The sequence below is a fragment of the Xenopus laevis genome, chromosome 2S (assembly GCF_017654675.1).
Source record: "Xenopus laevis strain J_2021 chromosome 2S, Xenopus_laevis_v10.1, whole genome shotgun sequence".
Lineage (NCBI taxonomy): Eukaryota > Metazoa > Chordata > Amphibia > Anura > Pipidae > Xenopus > Xenopus laevis.
In genome coordinates this window covers 6258610-6278240 of record NC_054374.1, presented here as the reverse complement: position 1 = coordinate 6278240, position 19631 = coordinate 6258610, and the positions used below count along the sequence as shown (strand labels likewise).

Here is a 19631-nt window from a genome sequence, read left to right as displayed (position 1 = left end):
AGTAAAGTCCAACCCCTAAAACTGTCCAATATTTTGGGCAATTTTGTCATACTGCCAGACAATCTGAGCATGTACAGCTAATTGGTCTTGATGGACAATCCTATGATTCTGGTGGATCAAGAATGATTCTATCATTCTATAAAATTTCCAATAGTTGATGTATCTGTCAGTTTGGACAGCAAATTGGTATATGTAACACGGGCCCGGCGTTTGTATGGAAACTGAAGGGTTTGTGAATCCTAGAAAATGAGGAATCTTGGATTCAGTGCATCTAAACTGCACTAAACTCGTTTGCTTATTTTTAGTTGGAGCCATCGATCAATTGTATTAAAAAGGGGGATATAACATGTTATTTCTGTCTGAGGAAGGAGTTATCACTCATTTTAAGCAAAAAAAATATATCTATTTTATTTGTTTTCTATTATAAAGCACTAAGCGACCGTTGAGGTTTTTTACCCTTTTTTTACCCTTACTATCTCCTCCTCTAATCATCTGGTTTAAATGCAAATAATGAGCTCTATATAAAAAAAAAACCTCAAACTTCGGGCGATTTCGGAAAAGGCGACGCGCATGCCATCCCACTGGCGATTCACATTCTTGCTAGGGGGGTGGCATTTCTGGAGAAAATGGGGGTAAGGGTGGTGGCACACGGGGAGATTAGTCGCCAACCGATAAATCTTTGTGCGACTAATCTCCCCATGTGCCACCACCCTTACTCCATTTTTCGTGTCTGTCTGAGGCTAAAGGTCCCAATAGACGCAAAGATTTTTCCACGATGAACGACTGATTTAAGTGCAATCCAAACAATCCGTCACATTATCGTGCGGTTAGTGGGAATCGAACGATTGCGCATCTAACGGTTTTTCGTCCAACATCTGTCAGAGAATTGATCGGCCAGGTTAAAAAAATCTATCTATGTTTGCAGGGCCAAGCAGGCAGCTCCCCTCAGTTTTCCTGGCTTCAACTAGACAATATCGCTTGAAATGGTCTTTTAAGTTGATGGACAAATCGTACATTTAAACAATCGTTTCAAGATAATCTTGGTCTCACGATAACGAAAAGATCTTTTAAAAATCTTTACATCTATGGCCAGTTTTATGGAGAGGAGTTAATTGTACAAGAGACTGATCTAAACATTGTTAAAGGAGTTGTTCACCTTTAAGTTAACTTTTAGTATGTTTTAGAATGCCCAGTTCTTATCAACTTTTCAAATGGCCTTCATTTTTTTGTTGTTGTAGCTTTTGAATTATTTGAAGTCTTCTCACTCTTTCCAGCTTTCAAATGGGGTCACTGACCCCGTCTAAAAAACAAATGCTTTGAAATGGCACTCTGATCGCTTCAATTTCCGAAGTCACCCAAAGTTTTCTAGTGAGGCAACTTCGGAAAACGAAGCACTCCAAGTGCCATCCCGTCGGCGATTTTCATTCTAGCCGGCGGGAAGGCAGGGAAGAAGGTTTGGGGAGATTAGTCGCCCCGAAGAAAGGAGATTTGTCGCTGGGCGTCTACTCTCCCTGTGTGTCTCTGCCCTAAAGCAGATTCTCCCGTTTCCAGAAAGCTCACAAGTACCTGGAAGCTGAAGAGTGAAAGCAGTTTGATTTCTCCTAATGTTTTTCCTTCTCTGGCAAGATTATAAAAAGTGCTAAATATTCTCTAAATTTATAGCAAAGTATTCCTCGAAGGAGTAGTGAAACCCAGACTATGTGCATGACTAGGTTAGCGTGTGTACAGAGCAACAAGTACATTAGTTTAATGCACCTACACTTATTGCCCCTCGGATCTGCTCTTAACTTCTAGGTGCAGCGTGTGCAGGTGCCCAGTATATGAGTGACCAATGTGTGACATCACTAGGTGTGTGCTGGTCATACATAGTTACATAGTTACATCGTTAAATTAAATTGGGTTGAAAAAAGACAAAGTCCATCAAGTTCAACCCCTCCAAATGAAAACCCAGCCCCATACACACACCCCTCCCTACTGTCACATAAATGATATATCCCCATATCTATACTAACTATAGAGTTTAGTATCACAATAGCCTTTGTATTATGTCTGTCCAAGAAATCATCCAAGTCCCTCTTATAGTCATTAACTGAATCATCACCCGGCAGTGCATTCCCCAACCTCACTGTCCTCACTGTGATGAACCCCCTACTCTGTTCCTTTAAATGAAACTTCTTTTCCTCTAGTCTGAAGGGGAGGCCTCTGGTACGTGATTCTCTTTATGGGTAAAAAGATCCCCTGCTATTTGTCTATAATGTCCTCTAATGTACTTGTAAAGTCTAATCATGTCCCCTCACAAGCGCCTTTTTTCCAGAGAAAACAACCCCAACCTTGTCAGTCTCCCCTCATAATTTAACTCTTCCCTCCCTCTAACCAGTTTAGTTGCACTTAGTCTCTGCACTCTCTCCAGCTCATTTATATCCCTCTTAAGGACTGGAGTCCAAAACTGCCCCCATACTCCAGATGAGGCCTCACCAGGGACCTATAAAGAGACACAATTATGTTTCATCCCTTGAGTTAATGCCCTTTTTTATACAAGAACTTTATTTGCTTTAGTAGCCACAGAATGACACTGCCCAGAATTAGACAACTTGTTATCTACAAAGACCCCAAGATCCTTCTCATTTAAGGAAACTCCCAACACACTGCCATTTAGTGTATAACTTGCATTTATATTATTTTTGCCAAAGTGCATAACCTGCATTTATCAACATTGAACCTCATTTTCCAGTTTGCTGCCCAGTTTTCCAGTTTAGACAAATCACTGTGCAAAGTGTCAGCATCCTGCATGGAACCTATAGTTCTGCACAATTTAGTCTCATCTGCACAAATAGAAACAGTACTTTCAATGGCCACCTCCAGGTCATTAATAAACAAGTTGAAAAGCAAGGGACCTAGTACAGAGCCCTGCATGACATCTCCTGTAACTACTTTATATTCGAGATACCCAACCAGGGCCCTCCTAATATCCTTAAACTTCCACTTCGAGAGCTGTGATTTTAAAGTGGTTTGGGGGCTTTAGGTTGAACTTTTCATGATCAAAAGCATGTGGACAACGGAACTGTATACATCTGTAAATTAAAACAATGAGGGGAAGGTTGGTATAACCCTTACTATTCTATGAACATTACTCTCATATTTCAGAGAGATGCAGTTTTCGATGTTTTTCATTACAGGAAGGCTGGTTTTGCCCCAGTACCCAAGAGGATCCAGAACAGATCTTGGTTTTTTTGCTTTATTGATGTTCTGCTGCAGAAGGTAATTAGATTAAAGGCACTGCCATATTTACTCAAAATTCTAAAGTCCGACTATTCCTCTGAAGTTATGTGATGTCCAGCATCCAATTATCCACTCACATTTCATCGGCATTCTCCTGGGTCTGTCCTGTGGGAGCGAATAGCTAAGATTCCGCATACACCGAGACTTCAAAGGGAGGGATGTGCACAAGATATTGAAATTGAATATTTGCATGTGCAACTCACAAGCTTCAGTAAGTGCAACTGAACAGCAGCTATGAGTCTGTAATGCTTGGCCAGCAATCTCTCCTCTTACCTGAAGACTATGCAGCACAAAGGGAATACTCAAGTTCTGGGGTCGGGTTGGGTGGGGTAGAAGAAAGTACCTCCAGATTAATGGCCAGAGCATGATATGCATTTATTTACCAAAACCAAATCAATATACATTATATTCAAAGCCATTGGAGCAGCACTGGTGTTCATTGAAATACCCAATCTTTGTAGGTCTATCATCAGCAAAGCATCAGCTGGGATTTTAGGATTATCTTGTTATGTTATATTGTACCTTGGCAGGAGTTGGGGCGCAAGTACATTAATATCTTTAAGGGCAGAGACACAAACTCAGATTAGGGGAGATTAGTCGCCCAACGACAAATCTCCTCTTCTTCAGGACGACTAATTCTCCAGAACTGCCTCCCGTCGGCTAGAATGTAAATCGCCGGCGGGATGGCAATCGGTGTGCTTTGTTTTCCAAAGTCGTCCGAAGCTGCCCCACGAGGAAACTTCGGGCTCCAAGTGCCATCCCGCTGGTGATTTTCGATTCTAGCTGGCAGGAGGCAGAGAAATAGTCGCCCCGAAGAAGAGGAGATTTGTTGCTGGGTGACTAATCTCCCTGAATCTGAGCGTGTGTTCCTAAAAGTAGAGCATATACCTTTTTATAAAGGGGGTGGGGATTAGGCACATGTCAAATCTGGGATAAGCTACGTTCTAATGCTTTACCAAGTTATTCCGCTCTAGCTCCGCAGCTACTGCTGAACTAAAACTCTCAACAATGCCTTTGTGAACACTGGAAGGGTTACGTGAGATAATAACTGGACCGTGAGACGGAGAGGATGTTTGTGTTTTGATTTTTGGCATAAGCAGTGCAGTGTGTGGGTGCAGCTTGTTATAGAGCCAATCTGATGATTCCTACAGGGCTAGCCTGCTATGTCTTATCAAGCAGAGAGAATTTTAAAGGTAGAAAAAACAGAGTGTTTAATAAAAGATAGTTGGGCTTAATATTGCTAAAATACCCCACAAATGCCCAGAGACACCGGCGTAACTGCTATGTGCCGGGCCCCCCTGCAAACAATCTTCTGAAGGGTCCGGCACACAGAGCACCCTACCTGCCCACTTCCCACCCCCTTTTCGCCGTCTGCTTAAGGTGGCCATACACGGGCCGATAAAAGCTGCCGACAGACCATGTCGAGAGCTTATTGCCCCGTGAATGGGGCCCCCCCCAACGGGCTTCACCGATCTAGATAGATCTCGATCGGATGGGACAAAAAATCCCGTTGGATCGCGGCCGCATCTATTCGTTGATGCGGTCGGATCCGACCGCCCGTTAGGCATCGTTAGGATCCGATCGTTGGGCCCTAGGGCCCACGATCGGATCAGCCCGATATCATATCGGAGGGAGAACTGCTCGTTTGGGGACATCGCCAAACGAGCGGATCTCTCCATGTATGGCCACCTTTACTCCCTCTCCAAATACTGATAAGAGGGGGAGAATTCTTCGGATGATCCAATCGTGGGCCCTAGGAAGCCCATCGGAGGGCCCCACACACGGGCCAATAAGATGCCTACTTGGTCTGTTGGCAGCTATTATTGGCCAGCGTATGGCCTCCTTTACTCTGCTAAATAGCAAGTGAGATAAACCAATGTTTATCTGAGCTCTACATTAATTGATTAAGCTGGCCATAGATTTTTAGAAGATCTTTTCGTTAGTCCAAGCTTATCTTGACACGATCGGTAAATATATAATTTGTCCATCAACTATAATTATCATTTCAAGCGATATCGTCCAGTTGAAGCCAGGAATACGGTCTGCTTGGCCCTGCAAACAATTGGACAATGGATACGTTTCACTGTGAACCATGAAAATCTTCTAACCTGCCACATTGATTTTCTGACCAATGTCGGACTAAGTATCGTTAGATTGTGCCCACTAACTTTACGTTAATTTGACTGATTTGTCAGATTGCACTAAAAGCGGTCGTTAGGGAGAGAAAAATGTTAACGTTTAGGGTCAGGGCACACGCCCAGATTCAGGGAAATTAGTCACCCGGCAACAAATCACCTCTTCTTCGGGCGACTAATCTCCCCAAACTGCCTCCCGCCAGTTAGAATGAAAATCGCAGGCAGGATTTGACCATAAAAAATTTTTTCAATTCGACCCTTAATAAATCTGCCCATTAGAGTAATAATGCTGTCTGCCATTTAATTTATAGGAAGTATTCATGGATCCTGAAGGTAAAATAACCTTCTTCTTCATCATCATCATGGAGTAACCTTAACCCTTAGCCTTATAGTAGAATAGCAACGGAGTATTTCCAGCAGGTAATAGTGCCCATAGCAGGTAATAGAGTTTGTGCTAAAATAAAGGAAAAGATTTCAGATGGGCTGTAAAGAAAAATAAAGGATATAATATATTAGAAGTCCAGTGAAAAGACCAGGGGCTAGTGGGAATGATGGTGCCACAGGCAAAATAGGTTTTGGTAGGATCCACTATTTCTAATGCAGCTTGCATGTCTACAAGTGTTGCAGAACTACAACTCCCAGCATGCCTGACATACTGAACCTTTGTATACTTATTATCACAGCAGAAAACATGCAGTTTACAATGAAAAGCTTAATAAAGAGCCTGGGCTGGTTCCGTATATAATAAGCAGAAGTCAAGAGCAAGAAGTGTATTGTATAACTTGTTACCTTTTGTCGCAGCAGCTTATTGCGCACTCGGCCCCACAGTCGGGCCCCTGTGTTGGAGGAGCGCTTGGCCCCGGGCTCCTTTAAGCTGTCAAGGCAACAGCGTTCGAGATGGTCACAAACAGAGTTTAGATTGCAATCTGTCTGCACTAAAACTTGCGTCATGGTAAGTGGAGTTCCCCGCAGAGCAGACAATCTACAGATCTCAGTGTATTCCTTTTAGCTGCGATGTGGTTTCAGCTCTCTAGGAGCAAACGGAATTCCTCGGAACACCTGAGCAAACGCACAAACCCAGTTACCTTTACCCACCCACCAGCTCACTGGCTTTTGTGTATGTCACCACTCATGCCGCAGCCTGCACCGGTCACAAAGTCATCATTGCACAACAGCAAGTCACTGATAAGATATTCTGTCCTGCTGGGAATGGGACCCCCACTCAGCTTTGTACATGAAGCAAATGAATAGAATTCTGGAGCTCACTGACTGCTGCACACACACAGCCCAACTGCAACGCCGCTCACAGCCTTAAGCCCCCACTGAATGTGCTCCAGACACCGCCCTCTTTCTGCTGACTCCTCCCCTCCAAAATCTGTTAACTGCTCATATGCCACACTGTGAGAATGAAGCAGAATTGCACAGCCAACAATTCACAGGAGAGAAAACAACACTAAACTCATTGTTTCTCTGCTGCATTTAATCCTGGAGCTGTCAATCACTTACAGACACAACCCATTCCATCTAAACAGGTAAAATTTGTCCAGAATAAAGAATATGTCATTCTAAGCAACGTTCCACCATATCTTCATTAAAAAAAGGATTTAAAGTTGTTTTTATTTTGCTATCAAAAGCAGTTTAATATTCCCTGAACCGCTGGTTCTGACTTCTGCAACGATGTAGCAAAAGCCAGCTATTTAACAGACTCGGATGAGAAGTATATCAGAAAGGTATTTAGAATTCTTTTTTTTTTTTTTCGGGGTGTAGATTCCCTTTAACCCACCTGGAATGTATGCATTTCAATTCAGGGAATCCATTAAGTGAATGACAAATGGCAACGCTGAATGTTTCAGAGAAAAACTCGAGACCTTTGAGAAACGAAGGGGAGTCAAGAGTAAGAACCCTGTGAATAAAGCCGAATCCCATATGAACTTGCATGTTCTCTACTTGTTCCTGTTTCATTTATTCCACTTGGATCTGACGTACTCCCTGGAGTGAACTTGTTCTCCGCAGACTTTGGCCGGGACAACTCTACATATAAATCCACAGTGATCAGTAACAGTCAGTCTCAGCTAAGAACATACAAGTGAAAGTAAAGACTCTTTTATATAATTATTATAGTTAATTATAATAAGAACTTCAGCCTGACACCTCAAAGCATACAGTACCACTTATACTGTAAAGACACAGTCTTTAAATACTTTGCTCTGCTGTTAGTAAAGTAGTATTATAAGCGCAGATAGATTGCAAGCTCTTTTGGGCAGGGCTTTACCTATTGTCAGTTACAGGTTTTATTTTTGTACTCAATCTGTATATTCTGTGTAGGGAGGCACCGAATTCACTATTTGGGATTCGTCCGAATCCCTGAATCTTTCATGAAAGATTCGGCTGAATACCGAACTGAATCCTAGTTTGCATATGTAAATTAGGGTAGGGAAAGGGAAAATAATTTACTTTCTTGTTTTGTGATGAAAAGTCATGTGATTTCCCTTCCCGCCCCTAATTTGCATATGCAAATTAGGATTCGGATTCAATTCGGCCAGGCGCAAGGATTCGCCAAATCTGAATCCTGCTGAAAAAGGCCAAATCCCGAACCAAATCCTGGATTCAGTGCATCCCTAATTCTGTGTATACACCCATTTATTGAGGAGTGCTGTGTAATAGGTTGGTGCTGTATAAATACAGGTTAATAATAGCTGGCTACTAATGCTTGGAGCTGCAGACCTACCTCCCTGCTGTCCCTTAAAGGAGAAGCAAACCCTAAAATAAAAAACCCTACCCCCTTCCCTAAATAGACCCCCCCAGCCTAGCTGCCCCCCGGGCAAATGCCTTTAACTCTTTACTTACCCCTCTGTGCAGATTCTATCCAGCGGAGTTCACGGCAGCCATCTTCTTCTCTTCTGTAATCTTCGGGAAGTGCCATTGTCTCGTGACAATTGCGCATGCGCCAAAACTCACGGAAATTGACGAATCGCCGGGAGAAGGCCTGAAGATTACCGAATCGGCTGAAGATAGCGCCCGTGAACTCTGGACAGAATCTGCACCGAGGGGTAAGTAAGGAGTTAGGGGCATTTGCCCGGGGTAGCAGCTAGGCTGGGGGGGGGTCTATGTAGGGTAGGTTTTTTTTACTTTAGGGTTTGCTTCTCCTTTAAGGGTAGTGGCACAAGAGAAGATTGTTACCCGTGATTTTTTTTTTATGCGACTGATGGCAACAAATCTCCCAAAAATGCCTCTCCATTGCTGTTAATTGAATTCGCTGGCGGTATGCCCAACGTTTCGCTAAATCGCCCGAATCTGCCTCTGGAGGAAACTTTGGACATACTGCCAGCGATTTCAATTAACAGAGAAACTTCTCGTGTGCCACTACCCTTAGAAGATTTGGGTAAACACCCTGACCTGAGACTAAGAGGCAAATTTATGAAAGGTCAAATTTCAAATTCAAATGAGTTTTTAAAAACTACTTTAAAGTCCCATAAATTCGAAATTTGTCCAAATTAATTTGTACAATTAAAAAATAATGGGAATGAATGGGAATCGACCCGACAACTCGGATCGAATTCGATTTGAAAAACTTGATTTGAGTTTTTTCCTCTGAAAAAAACTCTAATGTCAGGAAGGCTGCAAACAACTCAAACTTGATCCCTGGACCTCTACCACAGCAATTCGGCAGGTTTTAGGTGGTGAATAGTCGAATTCGAGTAAAATAAAAAAAGCAAAAAAAAAAACAATTTGAATAACTCCCATGTCGAATTTTACAGTTTTGACCAAAAATTTGGAATTCGACCCTTGATAAATCTGCTCCCAAGAGTTGAGTGAGTAAGGGAACTACTAGCAGGAGCTGCCATACCACCAATGAGCAAACCCCACAACAAACTGTAGTGTAATCATGATGTCACAATGAGGTCATCAGCATCTACAGACATTTTGGATACTGACCACTTTAACAGAACCATTGGTTTATTCTGTATTATGCATTTTCTTCTTGCATTCCTTAATAGCGGTGAGCTTAGAGTTCTCTTGGCTGATGAACAACAGTCTTGCACTAAATATACTGCCAAGAATAAATATAAGAAGATTTTATGCCTTCAAATGTTAGGGAAAGTTCTGGGTTGAACTTTTATAGACACGCAGCTCTTGCCCCGCCCCTTTTGTGACATCATCCGCGGGTCGGCCGAGTCTATAAAAGGAACCCAGAAGTCGGGGTCTGGTGGTGGTCGGGAAAAGCCTGCACATCACTAGTGTCTATGGCCACTCTAATTACATACAAGGGTTTAAACCCAAAACTGTCACCTTTCTCTTGCTACCACAAACGCCTTCATCTGCCAATGCACCAACCATTACATTTTCAAAGCCGCCTGATCCAAGAACCAACCTATCATAGCACAAAGATATCATTTGGGATTATTCACAACATACACTTAATGAATATGTATTCTATTGGTACATGTACAGGAACTTGTGGTCATGATGGTAACACAACCCCAAATATATTCTGTGTGATCTGGAACAAAGCCAGACCATAAACACAAATTATTTGGCTCAGGGTTTTAAAGGGGGAAAAAAAACTTGAATTTTTCAAGATTTATTATACCCAGAGGCTGCTAAAAATGCGAATCCAACAATATTCCACCTCAAACCTGCCGAGGTCAAGTAGAAGTCAATGGCAGATGTCTCTTTTACAATGGGAAGATCATGATCTGCGCAGGGTTTCATTCGAGTTATTTTATTTAGTGGTTTTTGGGGATATTCAGAAAAAATTTGCACATTTCATTTTTTTTTTCTTCCAACTTTATCGAATCTTTTCCTGCATCAAATTTTTAATTTATTTTATTACTAATTAAGTTAAAATTGTGGATGGGAGTTGGTTTTAATAAAATAATGAGAACATTTTGAGCTTTAGGGCAGATCTCCATGGGGTGACGTTATCCGAGTCGTCACGCTGAGAGGAAACACAGGCGACCGGTCGCCAAATATAAAGTAATGTAAGTCAGACACATGTAGTTTGTAGCTGCGATGTTTCCATCACATACATTATATTTAGTGCCTCCGACTGGTCACCTGCGTTTCCTCTCAGCACAATGAATCGGATAACGTCGCCCCGTGGAGTTCTGCCCTTTGTAAATAACCCGCCAAAAGTTTGAAAGGATGAAACAATTGTAAGTTATAGTCCCTCAGCAAAAACTTTCTTTACCCTATCCCAACAAATATCTGTGCAGAAACAGAATTTTGCACCCCCTTAACACTGTTTCCATCTCAAAATCAAGCTACTTTATCCTTGAGACGTGCCACAGACATTCCGATTTAATTGGCCTACAAGATTGTTGTGCTTAGATGTAGAATCGATGTTGAGCGGAGGGATGAAGGACATCTGGGAAACCCATTCGGCTGAAAAGTGGAAACCGCAAAGCAATATTTAATATGTGAGGAAAAGAAGAAATGATTTCCCAGAATACAATAAACTTTCAAGATGTTGTCGTAATACGTGCTGCTCACATACTCGCTAATATATATATATACTGTTATTTTACCATACTTGATATTGGGGAGTTCACATGGGATATATTTCTGGGTATGGGTAGAAAAATCTAATTAGAATGCACAGTAAATGATACTAAAGCTATGATTCACATAATGAAAGTATAGGAATATCTACTCTAATTCAGGGAGGCCCGTTTCAACCAACCCATTAAGATTTACCACCACAAAAGCATTTTCTTAAAGAAATGAAACAATTACATGTACTGTATTTTAAAATGCAGATACAATACTAGGGATGCGCCAAATCCAGGATTCAGTTCAGGGTTCGGCCTTTATTCAGCAGGATTCAGATTCAGTCGAATGCAAAGTGCCTGGTCGAACTAAATTTCATCCCTAAAATCATGTAAAAGTCGCCTGCGCTAAAGCACACGCGGGGCTGCATTTTCAGAAGTCGCCCGAAGTTGCCTCACGAGGAAACTTCGGAAGACGGAGTGTCGCGAGTGCTTTAGCCCAGGCGACTTTTCATTACAGCGGATGGAAAGACACGCAGAGGCAGTTCAGGGAGATTGTCGCCCAGAAGAAGAGGCGATTAGTCGCCAGGCGACAAAATCTCCCCGAATCTTCTCGTATGAACGAACCCTTAGAAGTAAAACCTATCCAGCCACTGATAGGACACCTCAACTGTTATGATTTTTTTCTTCTTACTTCAATTTACCTGAATTGTGGCAAAACACCAATGCAGATACAAATAAATCTGCCCCATAGTGGTATTGACACAATAGCAGTTATGCAATAGCTTCCCATTATGGATAATGACATTTAGGAGTCTTGCAGCACATATAAATAACACTGGGGCGCCACCGAAGTCTTATCTGTCCAGCACATGGTAACAATATAATAAGGTATGCACACATTCTACAATACTCATTAAATATAATGGGAAACATTGAGGTAGCAACTATCAAATGGATATTTATATATAATACACAAAAGCCATGAATACCCTGTAAATTATATCCTTATAAACGGTGAGTTCTGATGTCATCAGTTATAAATGGTGAGTTCTGATGTCATTTCTGTCACATGACTCACCGAAACTTGTGTATTATAATAAATAAAGTACCCCCAGTTGTAAAATATGAGGATATTAGAAGTTACCTCGGAGTTTCCTGACCTGTATAAAAACACTCGGCCTTCGGCCTCGTGTTTTTATATGGTCATGAAACTCCTCGGTAACTTATAATATCCTTATATTTTACAAAAGGGGGTACTTTATTCACTATATCCCTGTGGGCAGGTCAGCTGAATATCTGTACACTCCCTCCCAATATGGCTGATAAGTGATATGAATACAGGACTCGTGGCTTCTTGATATGCAGGGGCAGAAGAAGGGGGAACCCCACACTGGGAAGCAGTAATGACACACAGCAGGACAGACAACAACAATACAAGAGGCTTAGGGGCAGATTTTCTAACCGGCAAAAAGTCGCCAGCGACCACTTCACACCCATCGCCAGCGACGCCAGGCGAAAATTCGCTCAGACAACGCTGATTCACTAAATTTGCATATGGCGGGATATTTAAAGTTGTATGAGCAAATACTTTACATTTCCACTGTTTATTACACAAGTCCAGGGAACATTAATAAAGACAATCGAGTTGTTATATTGCGCTACACATGAGCCCACTGTATAGTTTATGTTCCATATGTTAGAAAACATACGGAGAAAACCGAATAGGAAAAATTTTTTTTTAAGGACTTTTGCAGCCAATCATTCTGAAAAGAGGAAAAGTCGCCAGTGTTTTTTGAACTTTGATGCATTTTCCACTCAGAATATGATGTAAGTAATGGTGGCCATACAAGGGCCGATAAAAGCTGCCGACAGACTGAGTCGGCAGCTTATTGGCCCGTGTATGGGGGCCCCCGACGGGCTTCCCCGATCGAGATCTGGCCGACTCGATTGGATGGGACTAAAAATCCCGTCGGATCGCGGCTGCATCTGTTCGTTGATGTGGTCCCGCCCGTTCCCTAGGATCCAATCGTTGGGTTCTAGGGTCCACGATCGGATCAGCCCGATATTGCCCACCTCAAGGTGGGCATATCGGAGAGAGATCCGCTCGTTTGGCGTGAATGGCCACCTTAACAGAAGATTGAGGAAGATCTATGCATTCAATTGCACTTCTCTTGGTCTGAGCTGGCGAAGGCAAGTCTGGCGAAAGAGGTAACGCTCAGTAAAATCCGCATTTTAGTGAATTTGTGTCCGTTCGCCAGAGCAAAAAGTCGCTTGGCAATAGAGTATGAATGATCGCTAGCGCCAGTCTATTTCCCTAGCGAATTGGCGCCTGCGCCCGTTAGTAAATCGGTGCTGTCCCTGCGGGTGGCAACGCTGGTGAAAAGTCGCTAGCATTAGCCACTTCGCCCTTTAGTAAATCTCTCCCTTCATCTTCCATTGGATCAGTAATGATAGAGCATAACGTCTTCCTTATTGTGTTCTGACATTCCTAGCGCTTATGTATCTAATTATTCTCATTAGTTGCATTTATATTGACTGTAGCCCTGTTCATGTTTATGCCTTATAAAGCACTGCTTACGCTTGCGGTGCTATATAAATAAACACACAATACAATACAAATAAACCCCCTCTCTCCATAAGAAACATATGGTTTACAGACTGCAGTGGTGTCTCACTAGGGAATAAAGATTAGTACCCAGTGAAGGAGCAGTTTCTTTACTGTCTGCCAATCACATCACACTAAATAAATACTGCAGATCATGGGGGGTTAAATGGATGTCCAAAAAAGTATTGGGGGAATGATATTTTCTCAAATGCAAATGTGTAGACACAGCACAGCAAATAGTATCTGAAAGACTACATTATTCTGTTTAGCTGAGGGATTATCTTCCTAGTTTACTGTATGTCTATTTGCTTTGGCAGAGACACACGCTCAGATTCAGGGAGATTTAGTTGCCCGGCGATAAATCGCCTCTTCTTCGGGGGGACTAATCCCCCCCAACTGCCTCTGCAGGCTAGAATCTAAAACGCCAGCAGAATGGCACTCGGAGAGCTTTGTTTTCCGAAGTCACTCGAAGTTTCCTCGTGAGGCAACGTCGGGCGGCTTCAAAAAACGAATGGCACAGATTGCCATCCCACCGGCGATTTACATTCTAGCCTGCGGGAGACAATTCGGGGGGGGGGGATTAGTCGCCCCGAAGAAGAGGAGATTTGTCACTGGGCGACTAATCTCCCCGAATCTGAGTCGCCTTGTGACTAAACGCCTCTTCTGCGGGGCGACAATCTCCCCGAACTGCATTCCGCCTGCTTGAATGAAGAATCGCCTGTGCTTATGCACTCGCGGCGATTCGATTTCCAAAGTCGCCCGAAGTTTCCTCGTGAGGCATCGTCGGGCGGCTTCAAAAAACGAATGACACTGATTGCCGGCGATTTACATTCTAGCCTGCGGGAGACAATTCGGGGGGGGATTAGTCGCCCCGAAGAAGAGGAGATGTGTCACTAGGCGACTAATCTCCCCGAATCTGAGTCGCGTTGTGACTAATCGCCTCTTCTGCGGGGCGACAATCTCCCCGAACTGCATTCCTCCTGCTTGAATGAAGAATCGCCTGTGCTAATGCACTCGCGACAGTTCCTATGAACTCTCGTGCTGTGACAGAAAGGCTTATGTTCAATAATGACTGGCACCGGGTGCTTAGTCTCGCCCTTGTCGATGCCGCTTTGCTGCCATTTGTGATACAGGCTCCTGACAGAAGCTGATAAGGACGGCTGCAGCCAGACAAAAAGCTATTTGATGCTACAGCTGGATACATTTTGCTTCCCAAATAACGACAAAGACGGCAGTGCAGGGCAGCTCAAGCCTGCAGCTCATAAAGGAAAAGATAAATCTCATTTGTTCTGGGAGATTGCCTGACAGCAGAAGACTTCAAAACAAGAGAAAGGCATAGTTTGCCTTTAACTACTTATTATGGTGGCCTGAAATGTGTCCTGTGTGTTGTATCCTATAAATGTGCCTCCCATGCACAAACACAGGGGAATATGCAAAAAAAATGTCACCTGACTGAGGAATATCAAAGGAGAAGTGCTACCTCTTAGGCAAGGGCCACACAGGGGCCAAAATCTGCTGGTTGATTTCAACAGTAGCCTCCTCGCTCTTACGCATTCAGAAGTGAAGAATCAGAAGTGGCGCAAACAGACTTTGGTGGAAAATGCAGAGATTTGCGGCTCTTCGATAAAGTCCGTTTGCTCTACTTCCAATTCAACACTTCTGAATGTGGAAAAGAAAGGAGGCTACTGTCCATGGTATGGAAGATCCCAGTCAGTGTATTTTGATCCCCCGTGTGGTCCTAAAGTTTCGCTACAGTTAATACATCAGCGCAGCATTTCATATCGATCTTTCGCTAGCGTTCATTTCTGCCTAGTGAAATTTCGGTCAATTTGAATAGGACAGGTACATATAGGTTGTATGGACATCTTTATTAGAGATATTGGTGCAAATGCTTGAAGGGGCCACTTATTATTACACATGTCCAAGGAAGCAAAATAAAGACAAAAGATTTCCTCTAATGTCCTAGACATGAGCCCACCCTAAAACAAATGTGGCATGACCCTCAAATGGTTGGGAAAGAAATGTTAACACCAAAATCTTTTATAGTTAGGACTTTTGAAGTCAATTCTGCTTTAAAAAATGCCAGCTTTTTAAAGAACTTTTATGACTTTTTGGCATACAGGATATGATGTCACGGACATAAGATTGAGGAGGATGAAGCTTTATCTTATCAGAGAAGGAAACTCTGGTGAAAAGGTCAGGTTCTGTAAAATTCGCACTTTAGTGAATTTGCGGAGTAATGATCGTTCGCCTGGCCATAGGACGCAAAACTGCGCTAGCAACTGTCTCTTTCGCTAGTGAATTTTCACTAGAGTCGGTCCTTTAGTAAACCTGTCTCTACGTCTGACATAAGAGCCTGGCTTCCCGATCGATATCTGGCCACGATATCGATCGGGAAGGTTTGATTTTTAACCGACCAACCCGTCGGAGCCCCTTGGCGCATCGTAATTCGATCGTTCTGTCATACGGCCGAACGTTCGAATTACCCCCGATATAGCCATGCCGTTAGTGGCATATCGGGGAAAGGATCTTTGAGTCTATGGCCACCTTAATACATCTTCTAGGCAAAGATCTAAAGATGGCCATACACGGGCAGATTAAAGCTGCCAATATTGGACCTTTAGATCGGTCAAGTTTGATTTTTTCCTACAATCCAGGACCGCATCGGCTAGTTGATACGGTCCTGCAACCTGTCAGAGCCCATTCGTAGTATTGTAATCCGATCGTTCTGCCCCAAGGTTCGGATTCATCCGATATCGCCCAGCCGTTAGTGGGCATATCGGGTAAAGATCCGCTCATTTGGCGACCTTGCCAAACGAGCGGATCTTATAGTGTATGGCCACCTTAACTGTCAATATCTGACACCCAACTGCTGAATGAAGACAGAATGAAGAGAAACCGATGCCGAGAGAGGAATAGTGAAGATAAACTTGATTATTTCAGAAACAGTACAGAATTTTTAATTGATTGTTTCTTATGTCTTATAGCTTATGCTGAAGCTTTTATTACATCTTTTTTGCGATAGTTCCCCTTTAAGTGTGTCGGACATATAAACAACAAGAGGTTGGCAAAAACTAGATGCCAGAGTAGATATGTACAAGATGGTCTTGGAGCAGACTATTCTGTGTGTTGCCAATTGGGGCTGTTGTGCAGCTGAGAGAAGGGACAAAGGGCACACTGAGAAAAGCTCTCGTTTTTCTGTTACACAAAACAAAATTCCCGTAAGCCACATCTGCTTTTAATTCCAGACTCCCATGTCCCATTTGAGCCAAGGCCAGTCATGGGAGATAACAGAAAGGAAAGGACAACCAATTGCCTGGTAATATTCACCAGAATTTGTTTAACCCCTATGCGACGCGGTTTATGCCGTTATTTCTATTTCTTTGCCTATGTACAAAGAACCAGCATTACATTACTGTGCTGCTGTCAGGAGTCCACTGATTCAGTGCCGAAATGGAAACTGATTTGTTTGAGCTTAGAAGGACTTAAGCCTCGTACAGCGATTTACTGGTGTACAGCAATAAACCTCTGCGGCAAACAACATTACAAAACTAAAGGGCACATTTATTAAAGGCTGAAAGGAAAACGTAGTTTGTTTTTCATGGGGGGGGGGCAACAGTGGCGTAACTAGATATTAGATACTAGACATGCTTGTGTTGCTGCCCAAATCTTTTTACATTTGAATGTGGCTCACGGGTAAAAAAAGGTTGGGGACCCCTGGTTTAGAGGTTGACTTGGTTTACCAAGATTTATAAAAGGGATACTGTCATGGGAAAAAAATATTTTTTCAAAATGAATCCGTTAATAGTGCTGCTCCAGCAGAATTCTGCACTGAAATCCATTTCTCAAAAGAGCAAACAGATTTTTTTATATTCAATTTTGAAATCTGACATGGGACTAGACATATTGTCAATTTCCCAGCTGCCCCAAGTCATGTGACTTGTGCTCTGATAAACTTCAATCACTCTTTACTGCTGTACTGCAAGTTGGAGTGATATCACCCCCCCCCCAGCAGCCAAACAAAAGAACAATAGGAAGGTAACCAGATAACAGCTCCCTAACACCAGATAACAGCTGCCTGGTAGATCTAAGAACAACACTCAATAGTAAAATCCCATGTCCCATTGAGACACATTCAGTTACATTGAGAAGGAAAAACAGCAGCCTGCCAGAAAGCATTTCTCTCCTAAAGTGCAGGCACAAGTCACATGACCTGGGGCAGCTGGGAAATTGACAAAATGTCTAGCCCCATGTCAGATTTCAAAATTGAATATAAAAAAAATCTGTTTGCTCTTTTGAGAAATGGATTTCAGTGCAGAATTCTGCTGGAGCAGCACTATTAACTGATGCGTTTCCGATGACAGTATCCCTTTAATAGAAAAAGCACCGCTAAAAAAACAGATTTCATAAAAAAAGGCAGTTTTTGTGGCCTAGTAAAATATACACTTAGCTTAGGCACCATCCTGTCAGTGGCAGAGATAATAGGGGGACCTCAAATAACTGGCAAGAACAACATGGCAGAACAAAAGGCAAGATGGTTACAGAATCCATTCTATAGACTCAAGTTTGTAGTTTCCATAGAATTCCCCTTCAAGTAGTATCATTCCATATAGAGAGGGAAAGCAAGGAGCCATGTAGAAAGGCAGCGCAAGCAAATTGTTTCCATATTACAGTATTGCAGTAATTAACATTCTTCATTATTTTGTAATGTTATCGAGAGGAAGAACTAAAAGGAACGAGAGGCAAAACCAAATCGCTCTCCAGTTCTCGGGGTGTAAGAAACGGTGGCAGCAATAAAGTGACATATTTTGATAAGTTTGGTTGGGTGTGTGTGACTTGAAGCATAACTTATCAATCGCTACGGAGCAAATACATTAAGCCTGGCCTGTTCATTTTACAGCTCTAATGAAGCAAGCGGCAATCAGCATTATTTGAAGGGCTGGCATGAGAAGATAATGGCATGGATGAGGAAAGGCTGCTATAATGAGATATCAAGGGTGCAATGTAAATGGGAAGAGCGAGCCGACTGACAGATGGTAATGAGCGAGGTCACATGATCACAATTAATAAGCCTACACAGTGCTGGATAATTAGCATCGCTGGTCATTCATAGTCCTAACATACAGAAGCAGCTTTCCTTAAAAGGATACTGTCTTGGGAAAACATGTTTTTTTCAAAACACACCAGTTAATAGTGCTACTCCAGCAGAATTCTGCACGGAAATCCATTTCTCAAAAGAGCAAACTGATTTTTTTATATTCAATTTTGAAACCTGACATGGGGCTAGACATATTGTCAGTTTCCCAACAGCCCCCAGTCATGTGACTTGTGCCTGCACTTTAGGATGGAACTACTTTCTGGCAGGCTGTTATTTCTCCTACTTAACGTAACTGAATCAGTCTCAGTGGGACCTGGATTTTACTATTAAGTGCTGTTCTTAGATCTACCAGGCAGCTGTTATCTTGTGTTAGGGAGCTGTTATCTGGTTACCTTCCCATTGTTCTGTTGTTAAAATGCTGGGGGGGAGGGGTGATATCACTCCAACTTGCAGTACAGCAATAAGGAGTGACTGATGTTTATCAGAGCACAAGTCAGATGACTGGGGGCAGCTGGGAAACTGAGAATATCCCAATCTACCTTTTGGGCACCCCTGGGTTGCAAGGATAAAAATGTGGGATATGTCAGTTAAAATCTTTGACCTCTGTAACCATATTAACTGAAGTCTCAATCATAAAATATCAGCCTAGTGCAAATTCTGAAATAGACACAGCCACATTAGTCACAGGAGGCTCCTTCTCCCCCTATAAAGTCACTTTAAGCTTATCACTTCTGTCCAACATTTCTCAACCGCATACAGCTTTAAAGGAGAAGGAAAGCTACGGAGGCATTTTATTGCCAATAGATTAGCTGCAATAGTGCAAGCTAGAATGGTATATTTATTCTGTAGAATGCTTTACCATACCTGAGTAAAAAGCTCTAGAAACTCTCTGTTTGTTTAGGATAGCAGCTGCAGTATTAACATGGTGTGACATCACTTCCTGCCTGAGTCTTTCCCTGCTCTGGGCTCAGATTACAGCAGAGAAGGGAGGGGGAGAGAGGAACAAACTGAGCATGCTCAAG

General features: G+C 42.7%; 1 protein-coding gene across 6 annotated transcripts in view; it reads right to left on the bottom strand.

The window, feature by feature from the left end:
• The window catches only part of abr.S (ABR, RhoGEF and GTPase activating protein S homeolog), a 225708-nt gene that overhangs the window by 19492 nt on the left and 186585 nt on the right, over nucleotides 1–19631 (bottom strand). The window contains exon 1 of one of the 6 annotated variants that reach the window (XM_018248357.2): nucleotides 6204–6692. Coding sequence (XP_018103846.1) covers nucleotides 6204–6365 — 162 coding nt within the window. The 5' untranslated portion in view covers nucleotides 6366–6692. 6 annotated transcript variants of the gene reach the window in all.